The sequence below is a fragment of the Tetrao urogallus genome (assembly GCF_951394365.1).
Source record: "Tetrao urogallus genome assembly, chromosome: 10".
NCBI classification, from domain to species: domain Eukaryota; kingdom Metazoa; phylum Chordata; class Aves; order Galliformes; family Phasianidae; genus Tetrao; species Tetrao urogallus.
Window position 1 is genome coordinate 18,618,133 of NC_136823.1, and position 14,906 is coordinate 18,633,038.

At 48.7% G+C, this 14,906-nt stretch overlaps 1 protein-coding gene across 4 annotated transcripts in view; it reads left to right on the plus strand.

The window, feature by feature from the left end:
• Positions 1-6,129: 6,129 nt before the first annotated feature.
• ITPR1 (inositol 1,4,5-trisphosphate receptor type 1) overlaps positions 6,130-14,906 on the plus strand; it is a gene marked incomplete at both ends in the record, with an annotated part of 144,712 nt that continues 135,935 nt past the window's right edge. For 2 of the 4 annotated variants that reach the window (XM_079540214.1, XM_079540215.1), the window contains one exon: positions 13,405-13,496. In XM_079540214.1, the coding sequence (XP_079396340.1) occupies positions 13,405-13,496 (92 nt within the window). Of the gene's footprint in view, positions 6,156-13,388; positions 13,497-14,585; positions 14,697-14,906 lie in introns of those variants that run through there. The other 2 variants (XM_079540213.1, XM_079540216.1) reach the window with 2 other exon arrangements.

Here is a 14,906-nt window from a genome sequence, read left to right on the forward strand (position 1 = left end):
TCTTTATGCTCCGAAGTCATTACTTCACAGGCAGCTAATCTCTTCTGCACAGGGTTTAATTATTCTCTCTGCTCTCACTGATTACACTGTGCTCCAGAATTAAGACACTGGTTTCACTGTTATTTAAAATATTACAGAAATAGGATCTTTCAGCACTTAGCTGAAAAGCTGAGGTGTTGCCTAGCATTCCTCTGTGTTGCTAATGTTTTTCATCTCCTACTGCTGCAGTGCTAGCATAGACAACTCTTACTGCAAGCTTTTGTGATCATCTATCTCTTCATGGAGACAGGTCACGTGCAAATTAGCCTGTTTGATCCCTGCAGTCCTGGTGGCTGCCTGAAATATCTTCTGTTCCTCTTCTTCTTCCCTGGCTTCTGCTTGAGCAGCTGAAACAACAGCAGAGGAAGAAGTATGCAAACCAGCTCAGCAGCCTGGAGTGCTTTCTGACTGAAATAGTCCAAGCAAGTCAACAATTAATTGTAAATTAGGCAGCATTAAAAGAAAAAATTAAAAATCACATGCACAAACAACAAAACACTTCTTGCAAGGTGTTTTCTTGTGACAGAAATCACATAGATGGTTGGGCTGAACATCTGTATTACAGCTCTCTTAAAATTAAGGTGGTATCTACTATTTAGTCTTTTTTATTTTTTTTCAACACATCCTCCCTGAATTCTTGAACAGCTTTTGCTCCTTGGACCCTTTTTTGTATTTACACACAACCTAAGCCCAGTCTCTTGTTTGCTGGTGATCTGATAGGACCCTATTCCTCATCTCTCCATTCTCCACAGTACTTTTGAGTGTGAATTCTGTCATTTCCAGGCTGCCCTACCATTTCATCTGTTCTTAAAGCTATAAGATTATAGGAGCCTTATAAACTCACTGTGCTTGCAACAGCATCCCAAAGAAAAATGGAAACTTTTCCTGTATTGGAAATGCCTGTGATTATCTTCCCAATATCCCTTCAAATCTTTGCATGACTTGGTCAGTATCTGTGGCTGAAAGGCCTTCACTGGCACATCCTCTACAGTCACTGAAGAACTGACCCAGCAAAGGTGTTCCGTGAGAAAAAACGTAGCCTCTGACATTCCAGAGAGGCTGCAGAAGGAGCAAGAGATTGACAACATGACTGCTGCAGTAGAAGCAAAGAGGGGTGCCTGCAACACTTTAGACACCAAACTGGTCATTTGCAGACTGGGATGGAGCAGAACATCCCCAGGTCACCCCCGCTGTCTTCTGCGCACCTCAGCTTCGCGCTGGCAGGCTCTGTGGGAATTATTTTATGTGCAACTCCTCACATACTGCTGCTGCTCTTCTGTGCACCAAGAACAGAGCTCTGCACGCTGATAGCAACAGGCACAGCTCCTCACGTTGGCTGCAACGACTGTCCTTCCACTGCTGCCCAAAGCACTGTGCCTACATGCACCCGGCGTTCTGGCCCTTGCCTGCCTTGGCTGCTCAGCTCTGCCAGAGATTAGATTTGATTACATGGGAATTCATTAGGATTACCTAACGATATTAGGCACCATTATTCTGCCAAATTTCTGATGAGTAACGGCTTTGTAGTACCGCAGCCAGGGATGGCAATAGCACAGCTCCACCGCCGACCTCGGCTTCAGTTTCTAGGCGGCGGACCTCAGCTTTGCACATCTGTGCTTAGCAGCACCGGTTCAACTTCTTCAAGGTATTTCGGTGCAGGAGCAGCACGCTGGGCAGTGTGTTGGCAGCCCTGAGCCAGGCCTGCTCCTGCAGCTCCACAGCAGGCCAGGCAGCGGGCATCGCACCGCCTGAGGTGACCGAGGCCGCAGGTGGGCGGGGGACATTTCCCGCCCTGTACACCACAGCCGAGCTCTGGACGTGCCCGCCCGTACCCCACGGCAGGCAGAAAACTGCGGTGCGACCACAAACCGCATCTCCAGAGGAATATTTTAAGGACAAATAGTTTATTTACAATAAACAAAAGCGAGCATCGCTAATTTCCCACTGCTGCTCGCTGCTATCAGTAGCGGCGTCGGCCCGTGGCGCCGACGAGGACCCCAGCCTGGCAGAGCGCTCCCTCAGGGAACTCCGCGGCGGGCCCGCGCTCCCGGCCCGGCTGTGGGCGCGGCGCGGTGCACGCTGGGAGCCGTAGTCCTGCCATGGCGCTGCCCCCCCTCAGCACGCGGCGCGGGGAGCGGCCGGGACTCCGCTACCCAGAAGGCCCCGCGCGGCTATATAAGGCGCGGCGGCGCGCTCGGGGCGCAGTAACCATGTGGATGCGTGGCTGAGGCGGCGGCAGCTCGGCGCAGCCTTCATCCTAACGGAGCGGGCAGCGCCGCCGGCCAGCATGGGGCTGCACCGCTAGCCCGCCCCGCGCGCCGCAGCCAGGTAGGGATGGGGGGAGGGCGGCGGGTCCGGTGGGAGCCCGCTCGGTGAGGCGACAGTGCTGCGGGTGGGAGAAGCGGCGGTGTGGGCAGCGCGCGTGGCCGCTGTGCGCTTCGGCTGTTAGCAGCGCCGTGCCCGTGCGGGCGCTCGGGCTCCTCACTCCTCCGCTGCCCCGGGCCGCCCGGCCCCGCGGTGCCGTCCCGGCCCGAAGGCCCCGAGCCGGGCTGCCCGGCCGTGTGCGGGCTGTGAGCTGCTGAGCCCGCTCCTTCCCGGCCGAAGTTCCTCCGTGCTCGCGCACCGCGCTGCTCCCCGTGCTGCGATGTGAGCCCGTTTCCTCGCACGGCGCTGCGGGCCCTCGGTGCCCCGCGGTTCTGATAATGGTAATGGGCCGCCGGCTGACCGCTGCGGGGGGGGAGTAGCGGCTGTAACGGGGCGCTTTGGAGCGAGCCGGGACTTCGGATCCAGAGAGGCGTGGGGCGGGTGGAGCGGGACCGGAGGAGACCGTGGTGATGGAGGAGAACCTCCGCTGAAAGGGAAGGCTGAGAGCTGGGGAGGGCAGCCTGGGGAACAGAAGGCTCCGGGAGTCCTCGCTGCGGCCTTCCGCTACCTGGAGGGAGCCGATAAACAGGAGAGAGACTTTGTGCGTGGTCTGTTAGCAGTAGGACACGGGGAGTGATTTTAAACTGTGACGGGGAGATTTAGATTGGGTATGCGGGGCCAATTCTCGCAGTGAGGTCCCGGCAGTGCTGCACCATCCCTAGAGGGGCCCTGGGCAGCCAGAACGCGGCGGGGATTGGCGTTGGGGGGACTTTGAGGGCCCTTCCAACCCAACCCTTCTGTGCTTCTTTGATAACCAGATGTCAAAGCCAGCAATTTGTAACGGTGTGAATGGGCGGTGATTGGTGTGCGTCAACAAAAAGGAGTCATTGTGAGTATAAAAAACACAAACAATTCCGTTGTTTTTTCCAAACAAGTTGTTACAGGAGTGCTGTAGGGTAGAACTGTTTATCTAGCTAATTACTTTTAATGTTTCTTAGCCATTTTTTTTGGTCAATAATGTTTTTTTCTTGTTAAAACACCTTGTTCTGCCCTGAGGCTGGAGACTTTGCCCAGCTGTGTTTCCCCTGCTCCCACCTGCTTGTTTTGCAATGTTCATTAAGCCTTGAAATAGGGAAATGGGTTTTCTCTGAGAGAGGTTCATAAATTAGGAACTAAACCAGCAGAGTAACCCTCGTTTGCCTTTGCAGTTGTGGGGAGGAGCTTAACTGTGGGAAATTGTCTTCTAAGATTTGCTTGCTGTGAGCAGCAGCATTGGAGCGTGGAGAGCATGAGGGTGCACAAGTGGCTGGAGCCTTTGGTAGTGGCTGTTGGAGCTGCAGGTGTGAGGAAGGGCACCCAGCATGAGTCCCTGCTTGTAAATGGAGGAGAGGAAGTCAGTAGGTTCTTCTGGCACTGCACTGTGGAGATGGATGCTATTGAAGCCAAATTTGTGTTTCGATGCTATGTAAAACAGGACCCAGACATGCAGAGCCCTGTCTTGTCATCTTGTTCTGCCCTTTGGATGGAGCAGTCAGTGAGCTGACAGTGCTGCTCCCCAGTGATGCTGTGCAAGGTCCTTAGTGCATGGTGTGCAGTGCAACAAGTGGTAAAGCCACTTGTAATGAGAACTGTGGTGCTGTTAGGCTGTAGCTGTGAAGGCTGCTGTGGTTGTAGGGCCGTGCCTTGGGGCAGGAGGGATGCAGGACCCCATGGGGGATGGAATGGAAGCAGCTCACAAAGCAGCTTAGGGAGGTCGAAGGGGCTTAGAGCTGGGAAGTGGTGTGCTGGGAGAAAGTTATGTAAATGCAGCAGTTCTGTCATAGTGTGGCTGTGATATTAATCTGGGTACATAAATATTTTCCTTATGGAATGTTCCAAATGAGTTTCTGCTTCTTGACGTAGTACTTTCACTTATTCCAAATGAGTTTCTGCTTCTTGACGTAGTACTTTCACTTATTCCAAATGAGTTTCTGCTTCTTGACGTAGTACTTTCACTTATTCCAAATGAGTTTCTGCTTCTTGACGTAGTACTTTCACTTATTCCAAATGAGTTTCTGCTTCTTGACGTAGTACTTTCACTTATTCCTATTGCTTCGGTAGCTTTTTATTGTGTAATAGTGCAGAAGATGAGTGGGAAAAACTCTGAGCAGTTCTGTACAGCCCCTGTATTGAGCCTGAGTGCACACAGGTGCTGCTTTACAGGTGGTGTCAGGCAGGGAACTCCATTGGCAGATCCTATCCGTGTCTGTGGTGACTCAGAGTGGTTCCATCATGCATCTCCTGTTTGGGAAACTGTAGCTCCAACTGGAATGAAGCTGCAGAATTCAGCTGTGTGTTCTGAACCTAGCTGTGGTTTTGGTGAAGCCTATCAAAACTTGCATGAGAACCAACTTATTTTTCCTTCCAAACAGTGCTGTATAGTGAGGAAAAAGTCACTGTAGACCTGGGCAAGTTAACCCTGTAGGGAGAAAAATGTGTGAGAAGTGTGTGGAAGCAGGCGTTCCTTTGCTGGCACAGAGCTTGCAGCAGTGTAACTCCGTCCCTGAGTGCCAGAACGCTCCCTGGGGGGGTGGAGCAGAGAGCTCAGAGTTTGTGCTTCTAGCATCATTGCTGAACAGATCTGCAAAGGCTGGTAAAAGCCTCTGAGAAGCCAATTTTTGGATTGTTACAGTGTTTAGGATGTTACAGTGTTTCTGCTGCTGGAGTAACCTGATACCAATACTCCCTATAACCTGAGTTATAGGGGAAGAGGCCTGGATGCTGAATCCGGATACAATGGTGTGTACTTAAAGGATTCATTGCTCTCCTCATCCCTGCCCTGTGCAGGGTGTGTGAAGGCAGAAGGCAGTGATCTCTGTCCATGTACATGCAAGAAATTTGATCACAGTAGGCCAAAAATGTATGCTGCCAGAGGGCTGTGGCTTCTTTTTTAATAATTTCTGGGAATTGCTTAGTAGCAGTTTAGCATGAATGTTCAACAAATATTTGGTTTGCATGCTGGCAAAATTTTTCCTCCTCTTGAAAAATTCAGACATCTGCCAGGAAGTTCTGAAGAAAGAAGTGTTAATTGTAGTATTGTGGTGTCTGTGCCCTGTCTGCAGCTCATGCAGACACAGGGACAGATGCTGCTTGCTGATGGTGCTGATCTGAAGGGTTAAGTGAAAACTGATGTATCTTCTGATGGACGTAAATCCAGTTGGCCACTCCTCCATCTGCAAGGGTTAAGCAGATTCAGTTGCTGATGCTCTTTATGAGCTAAGTTGGTACGGTATTTCAAGACTTCGCTTCGGAAGAATGACTCGTGCTTGAGTTCTAGATGATTGCTGGGAGGCCAACATGTTCACCCAGCCCGAGAGCTTGAGCCTCCCCTGCACCGCAGCCACAGCGGCTGGGTTTTTGGGTCAGGAGGGTGCAAAGTAGGTCCCCTGGCCACCAGTGGTTGCCCACGTGCTGGTCATGTGCTGGCAGGGGCTCCTCCTCCCCGGCGCCTTGTCCCAGGCACTTGGGCTCTTTCTTCAGACCTGGTTGCCTGCTGAGGTGTCCAGGAGGGAAGGAGCCAGCTCACCCCATAGGGCTGCTGCAGCTGCGAGCCGGGTACGACTCAAGTCTTCAGCTGGAGAGCCCTGCTAGGGGAAGAGAAGCGTTGGCACTACTGCCAGTGGGGACCTGAAGCTACCAGGAGCCATCCTGCAAAGCCCAATCCTGGAAGGAGACTCCAGCGACACCATGGAGGGCAGAGAACCTCCACCAAGGTAAAGGAGGAGGTGGGAAGTACAGCACTCAGGATAGGTGAAAGAGTTGTGTGAGGACAGTCTGGGGAGATGGACAGGCGGAACAAAAATGCTCCCCTAGATGTAGAGATGTAGAGTATTTGCCAGAAACTTGCATCTCTTGAAGGGAAGAAGTGTGGGCTGTAGGAGGCAGCCCATCGTGAGTGAGGTCTGGTAGGTGTATGGCTATGCAGACTGCTTAATGTTTTATGTGTTTTCCTGGCCAGGCTTCAGTGGATGCTGTAAACCATGCTCACTCTCCTTATTCCTGACATTGGTTGCTCCATTTCTTTTGGCACGTTCCAAGTCTCTCCTAATAAAATATTCTGGAAAACGCTGTGTGCTCATAGGGCTTCACCAGGAAGCTGGCATCTAGGCTGCTTTCTCCCACCAAGTCTAGAGCCAGTAAGTATGGGCTTCAGTAAGCATCAACTTCAGCAAGTGCTGCCCACTTCTAATGAAATTAAAAAGTTGCTGTCAGGTCACATTTGGTTTGAAACTTTAAAAATGATGTGTGCCCTGACAGCGCATCTCTAATAGGTGCTCTTTTTTGGCTCCTGCCTGTCAGTGGGATCTGTCAGCTGTGTTTCTGACATCAGCCTGATGGCTGTGGTGGGAGATGCCTGTCACAGCATACTGCTGCCCAGTGCCTTGTTAGGGGTGTTTAGGTAGCTTTTCTGTCATGGCCAGGTGCCTGTTTGCCCACCTGGCTGCTCTGGACAAGTAAAAATAATCAGTGTCATGCATATTTATTGTGTGGAGGATGTTCTTGAGGTTAAAGTTGACAAAATCTGTTCCTTTATCTGTTTCTCCCCTTTCATTAAATCGTGCTTCATTGCACCTGTTCAGTATTACCTTCTGAGTAACTTTCTAATTGTAATGGCAACTGTAAATAAATGGGTGTTTCTGCTCAGCAGCGAAAGGTATGGCTAGAACGCAATTAACTTGGTCATTGTCAAGCTGGATGAATTTAAGAGGTGTGCAGGGAGCCCTTTATTGGCTCTGGGCTCAGCCTGCTGTGTGCCCGTTGCTAAGTCCTGTGTGCTGCTGCATCCTTCTCCTCATCCTCCACCTGCAAGCTATAGAAAAATCTGCTGTGTTTAAGCATTAAGACTGAGAAATGCTTCCTCTGAGAAAGTGCGTTTCTCCTTTTTAATCTAACAGTTCATCAAAAGAGAACTTGTCTGTGGATAGCAGGCTTCTGGACATGAGAGGCTGCAGTTAAATGGAAAACAAGATCGTGTGGTAGATAAACATACCGTGCTGATATCTTTTAAAATGTGTAATCTGTACAATGACAACACCTGTCCCTGCTGTTGGAGCCTGCAGCCTTTGCTCCGTGGCCCAGCCCTGCTGCTTTCCCTTTCCCACTGGGCTGTGTGCGCTGTGGTCTGTTGAGCCAGGCTTTGAAGGTGGCAGCGCTGCATTTTGCAGCCCCAGAAGAGTGCTTATTCACTGGGTGGTCTTTAAAAAGGAGCTTCCTCCTTGCTTTAGCTGCTTTAATGGAATTCTTATGAACCTTTCTTACAGCCCTCCGGGAGGAAACCTTCCTTCGTTCTTTTTTAAATTGAAATAAAAATGGGGAACAGAAGCTTTTTTGTTTCAGTTTTTATGACAGGAATGGCACCTGTAAAAATAGGTACAAAATGCTGGGAGGATCCCATCTCAAGCATGTAGAAGTCATTAGAAAAGTGTATGTTAGGAGCAACATTAGACTGAGGCTGTAGGTGCGACTTATGGATCGGATCTTCTTCTGAAGTTTCAATTTGCAGAGGTGCTCCAGCGCCCAACTTTCACTGAAACCCTGGGAGTTCAGGAGCGTTTGGAAGTAATCTGCATGGCCTGACGCACAAATACCAGGGGCACAGTTCTGCTTGATTCTGTCCCTTAGGTGTGTGTGGTCTGCTGGGTTCCCATCTGACCAGGTCTTTGTGATGCTGGTGGTGCCTGCTGAGTGAGGGCAGTCCTCACATGCATGGTGATGGCTTTTGCCGTTAAGCAGTCCTTTGCATCCTAGCTTTTGTTGTCTCTACTCTTAAAAACGGATTTCTTTTCTGTTAAAAACCAAAGCTGATCTTTGGCTGCGGAGCTTCCTGTCTGCAGCATTAACTTGAAGCAGTGCAGCACAGTTTGAGATCTGATTCCTGCCTAAACAGTCTAAATAGGGAAGACGACTTTGATAAGTGCTGCCCCAGTTTCTGGAAAGTACGTATAAGATCACAAGTCTCTACTTAATTGAGCAGTAAACTACAGTGAAAATATGATAATAGAGAACTGAGCACGTCATGGGACCACAAGGCACAGCGAGGAGCTTTCTTGCTCAAAATAAACATTATTAGAGCCATCTTCAAAAGATAAAGTCATTTGTATCGCAGTTGCTGGAGATCTGCTGTCAGTGATGAGATTTACTGGGTCTTGTTTATTTTACAAATAGGATTTGCAGTCATAGGTTAGTGTATTAAAATCCCACACAAAGCAGATGCATGAGATGTGGTATCTGCAAAATAGCTTGAAATTCTTTGAGAAGTCTTTCAGTGCTCAATTGCTAAAGGTGAGGAATAGCATCCTGCAGGAGTTTTGTTTCAGTGGTTCCCATCTGTAAGGAGGAACTTCAGACAGGGCCTCTACTCTTGCTCAAGGAAAACAAGCCTCCAGCATTGCTCTGAAGCCTGTTTGCTTCTGAGTGTGAAGATTGGGATGAGTGATGGGAGAAATTAGTGTGATATGTTTACAAAGCAGTTGCATTTCCTATTCCGAGATCTTCAAAAAGCAGATGTCTCATTAAGGTATTTGATATGTAACAGTCAGTTTGATTTCTAAGTGTTTTCACTGCTAATTCTGCTTTAGCTGCCATTATGAAGTGTGTTTGCATGGGAACACGAGTTGAAATCTCCCAGCTGAGATTCAGTGACAGTATCAAACTTGCTGTGGCTGAATCAAGGTCACTGGGCTGAGCACATGGCCTGCCTGCGCTGCTCCTACTTGTTGGCATTCACTGTGTGCAATGCAGCCCGTTTTAAGGGTGTGCAAGATGGAATCTGTATGGATGCGACCAAAAATGGGCCCTGTGTTTCCTATGGTTGCTGTCCCATCACAGACCAGGCATCAAAGCAGCACGGAGCAGCAGGGCAGTGCTCGTGCTAAAACTCAGGAGGTGTTCCCTTTGCTTTAGTTTGCTTCCTGATTTAGCTAATGCACTCTCATAGCCAGTCCCATGCATCAAAGCTATAGGAGGGCGGAATGACTTTGAGAGGTGCGCCTTGCAGATTCTGTGGGGTTCTGTATTTGTTATTTGTGTTTATCTTCTTAAATAGGGACTGAGTTCTGTTTTCCTGTGCAGGTAAATTGTGCATAAAATGTATCTGAAGACACACTGGCTTTTACGTAGATGATAGGCGGGTTGAAGTTATTGCCTGCATAACTGGAAGAATTTAAGCTGTCAGGGCTTAAAAAGAAAAATAGTAGGAAGTGTTCATCTTTGAGGTGTTTTTCTGTGCTCATGGGTAAATACAGCCAACTTCCCAGTGCAACAGCCTGCCTCTAGTTCATATTCCATTTCTCATCTCAAGCATTGCACAGTTTGTCAGTGTTCCTCCTTTTCCCCCAAAGCAGAATCGCCTTTGTCTCCTTTAACAACTCATGTTGCTGCTGCCCACCATGCAGCCATCTGTGTTACAAACCTCCAACACGTGTCTGGAGAAACCCGGCTCACCTTTTCCGTGCCCGTATGCCCACATTGCTGCACTGCTGTCATCTCCTGACCTTCCATTTGTTAAGGAGTTTTAGTTCAGCTCTGACGTCATGACAGAGCTGCCAGGAATTGGCTCTGTGCAGCACCAACGGTGCCCTTGGGGTCCTCCCCTCTAGTAATAATCAATGGCTCTTGGCACTGGCATATCTAAAATAAACAAATTTCAGAGCGAGGCTTATGTTTATCTACAGAGCACAATTGCTTTTGGAGCAGTGATTTTGCTTTGAACACCACCACGGGCTGCGCATGCGGGAATCCCCATCCCTTGTTCCTCAGGGGTCACTGCTGCCAGCCTGTGCCCGGTGCTGTGGATCCCACGTGTGGGAAGGTCTGCATGCCCCAGCCGTGCTGTGAGCATGGCTGTGTGTGCCCAGGCTAACAGAGCTTTCCCTCCGGGCTCCCCGACACAGGGAACACACAGACCTCCATACAGCTGAGATTTCAGGGTCACACTGATGACCGGTTGCTTTGACAGGGTTTTCAAGCTGGTCACCTGGGAACGTTGCTTTCGAAAAGCTTAGAGTTGTTTTTTTTTGTCTCAGATATCCTAGTTGTCCTAAGACTCAGAGGTGGCAAATACTCAATTTCTGTTAGTTTAATGCAAATAATTGATTAACCAGTGGACTAATTTTGTTAGGCATCACTAGTGCTTGGAAGGAGGCTAGGAAAGCAGCTTACAACTAAACAGAGCTGCTTTGGAAATGATTCCCTTCATGTGAGACCACGATGTGGGTCACTCAGCCCCTCGCCCCACCTGCTGGAACCTGGGGGGAAATGCCAAGTGGGAAATAGTTACTGCGATGCCAAAATCTGATTGCACATCCTTAGGCCTGCTTCTGTTCAGTGGTCTGGGATATCAGGGTTTGTTGGGTTTGGTTTTTTTTTTTCAGAGAAAAAAATTGATTTCCACTAGAAAAGAATAATTTTGACCTGCACATTTTCTTGGAAACTGCTTTGGTAAACATCTGCCTCTTCCAAAGGAAAATAATGCAGTCCTGGGAAGTAATTCCTGCTGAAAGGGATTCTTACTTGCCGTGGTAAAACGGAGGAGTTGAGAGCTAGAAATGCAGTGTGTGTAGGGATGCTGTAACACTGCACAGCCCCAAGGCCCCGAAGCATCAGAAATCAGTGCAAGTGTCCGAGCAGAGCGGGCGTTGTGCCCCCAGAATTACCGCACTTTCTATATGCTTGGCTGCTCCTTGCTTGGGATCTGTGAGCTTAAGGCAGAGCTTTCATTTTGAGGATCTGAAAGTTTGTTTTGTAAGAAGTTTTTGTAGTTAACTTCCAGGTCAGGAAATCAGGAAAGCTGAGATTCTGGTGATGCTAATTCAGTCTTTCTGCCTATATCTGATGTTTCTGGCATGTATTTTAAAATAGATAGCGATGGTTTCTGTCCACTTATGGAGAGCGAAGGGAAGTTTTGTTGTTTTTTTCACATTGAGGGTGCTTTTCCACCCAGAGGGTGGTGAGGCACTGGAACAGGTTGCCCAAGGAGGCTGTGGATGCCCCATCCCTGCAGGCATTCCAGGCCAGGCTGGATGTGGCTCTGGGCAGCCTGGGCTGCTGGTTGGCGACCTGCACACAGCAGGGGGTTGGGACTGGATGAGCATTGTGCTCCTTTGCAACCCAGGCCATTCTGTGATTCTGTGGTCTGGGCTCTGTAGCATATGCAGTGGCTGAAGGACTTGGCACTAAGCAAGCAACCTGAAGCCAAGCACATTGCTTCTGCGCATGCAGGTTTGATTTCAGAGGAGCTGAGATTCCTCGCTCTGCAACTCTGCATGTGATCTTAGCCTGTTCCCATTTGGGTTTTTCTTGGTTGCTTTTTTTTTTTCTTCATTTTGGTTTCAACTGTACAAGAGGCACAATGACTTACAGCCATGAGAATGTCCAACACATGTTTTGGCTTAACAGCTGTGTTTATTGTCCCCCACCCCAACGCTTTGGGCCAGGCAGTGAGGAGGGATGGTTGTTTGCAGCTTTGCAGAAGAGAAGTGCAGCCTTTGGTTTTTGCCAGCACTCTGATATCTGCTGTGTATTATCAGCATTAACTTTTAAATCCCTCAAATCTGTCCTCGTTGATCTCCAGCCTTGCTTAATAAACTTGAGCCTTACACCTTTGGTAAACAAGTTAATACTCAATGAAAAAGGATCTTTATCCCACGCGCATGTCAGGGCTGAGCTGTATATCAGCATGATTTCCTGCTGTGTATCTCCTGATGGTAGCTCGCTGGGAGTTGATTTTGGTGTGTCGTGGTTGATGTGAGGGAGGGTGAACGTGTTTGCAGTTGTTTTTCCTTGCAGCCCTGTCCTGGGCTTTGCCCTTTGGAGCATCGCCGACCTGCGGGGCTGAGCGGCTCAGGGTGATTCAGTGCTGCCTGCTGGTAGGAGGCTCATGGGCAGAGAGCTTAACTCAGTGTTTTGAGGTTGGTGATCAAAAGCCACAGCTTAGGAACGTCTCCAAGAAACCAGTAAATGGCTTTTGAAAGGACATCTTTGAAAACTCTCTGGTCGGGCTTCTTTTTATCAGGGCTCCTGTTGTTTGTTTCTCTCTGTTGCTGTGGCAGATGGAAACTGGCTGTTCTGTATTTGTTTAAATGGCAGGTAAGTCCTGTGCCATTCAGCCCAGGATTTGGGACTTTGAAGGAAATAATGGTGTTCTTAATGCTGCAGAAGCTGTCGAGGCTGAGTCGTGGCCCCTCTGCCTTACGTTTGTTTTTAAACAGGATTGAACGTTCCTCATTTCACAGGGATTTGGCTTCTTTTTATGTCATTTAAAGTATTTGCCCCTGGAAAATCTGAAGCTTTACATTTTCAGATGTGAAATCCATTGTGGGGCATATTGAGTGGGTCTTGCTGTAATGGCCTGTTTGAAGCAGCAGCTCTGGGTACATGGCTCACCCCAGCATTCCTGTGGGTGACAGAAGCTGTTCCTTTCCAACTCCAACGATTTCTATGGTTCTATGAATCATGGCACTGTTTTACATTACTATTCCTGTGAGTGCTATTTCAGCACACCAGAGGACCTTTAAATACACTCATACCTACCTCTCATTGTGGCGGAAGTGTTTTAGGCAGAGATACGGGCTGTAATACAGATGGTACAAGTAATGGAGCTTAAACCGAAGCACTCTTCTTCCTTTTTTCCCTCTTGCATGGGATGAGACACTCTGGCACGCCTGGTGTGAGGTATCTGTGAACATCTGTGTGGTAGGATATGGCTTCTAGAGAAACAACCCATGCTGCATGGGGTGCCAGCAGCCTGCTGTTTTCCCCTAGCTTATTTTTCTAAGCAGGCAATTTGGCATGCTGTGCTGTCCTTGATACCTGAAATTCCAACATGGGAGCGTGTCCCTTTTTCCAAACAAATAAACACAAGGAGTCCTATTGTTGTAACCTTCAGCGATTTGTATGGAGAAATCGTTCTACATAATAAGTAGTAATGTTTCACTTTGTTCTTCCAGGGGCTCTAAGCCAGAGATGACTGACAAGATGTCGAGCTTCCTTCATATTGGAGATATTTGTTCTCTCTATGCAGAGGGCTCAACCAATGGATTTATTAGCACTTTGGGGTAAGAACAGCTGTTCTCTTGTACAAAACACATGTGTAAGAACTAACAGAGCTCAATCGGCTGTCGTGGGCCCGACTTCCAGGCAATGCTGGGCAAAGCCAAGTTGTGTTCTGTACAGATCTTGCCCTAAGTTTAAAAATGGCGTGAAATAAATATTGCAAGTTAGATTTCTTGGGAGGATGAAGGACATATCGATGGCTGTGGCATGGTGTTAATGTACTTGGTGGGGAGGAAGAGGCTTTCCAAGGTTAAGCTGTGGGTAGAGGGAGTGAATGAAAGTAAATGATTTTCATGTTGTCTGTCCCATGTCCATCCGTGTGTCCTGTCCTGTCCCTTCCTGCCCACCCCAGTCAGCAACAGACAGGCCCCAGTACTGATTGGAAAAAAGAAGATAGCAATGTATGTGTAGGCATTGGAAAAACAAAATTGGAAACCCTGAGCCAAACCGTGTGTACACCACCGAATTACTGCTATGACTAGTTGTGTCTTGTCCTACGGTGTTTGAGGTTTCTCAGGAAAACAAAACTGTACTTCTTCAGTCAGAGGAGAGCATTTTCAATCTTTTGGCAACAGCCAGCCGCCCTGGAGCTGTGCCGGGAGCCGTGCTGTGCCTGCTCCTGTGCCCCGAGCTTCCTCACACAGCTCCTCTGTGCTGTCTTCTGCAAATCCATCTGAGCAGGTGCTCTGTAGGAGAGAGCCTCTCGAGCAGGAAGACATGCATCCCACCTCATTGAACAGAAAGTAGTCCTTCACATAGGAAGGCTCTGCAGAGAAACCACAGAATTGAAATGTAGCTTTGACACGAGTGGCAGGGTTATGTTTGATTCTGCTCAACTACCGCTTAAGAGAACTCTCTCAGAATGTTGGAAGCTGGCAGTGGAGCTGTGTATGAGTTTGGAAGAGCTTCCAGGGGGCTGGATGAGATGCAGGCACATCTGCCACCTGGTTTTAAAGCAGTGGGAAATTAGTGGGAGGGAAATAGTGTGGCACGTTGCTGTGTTCTTCGGTAACGAGTAGCAAAGAAGCAACCAGAAAGCTTGATGATGTGGTGAGTGGGCACACACACAACATGCTCTTTCTCATTTCCAGTAGCCGTAAGGGCCTCAGGGTGGGTACAGTGACAGCAAATTTTTTGATGCCTACTGTCCAGATGCATCTGATAAATGAAGCTCCCAAGCAGGGTACAAAGACAGCATCCTGGTAAGTCTCTCAGCAGGAAACAATGGGCTGGAATCTCATCACAGTGACTCCAAACTAACTTGTAGGTTTAGTCCTCTAGCTATTAGGATTCTGGAAAATAAGGGGGCAGAGAAGGAAGCAGACACTGAAGATGCACCATGATCTATTATAGGAAAGAGAAGAAAATATGGGATGCTGCCAGAAGGGAAAGAAGGTATGATAAAAGCAAGG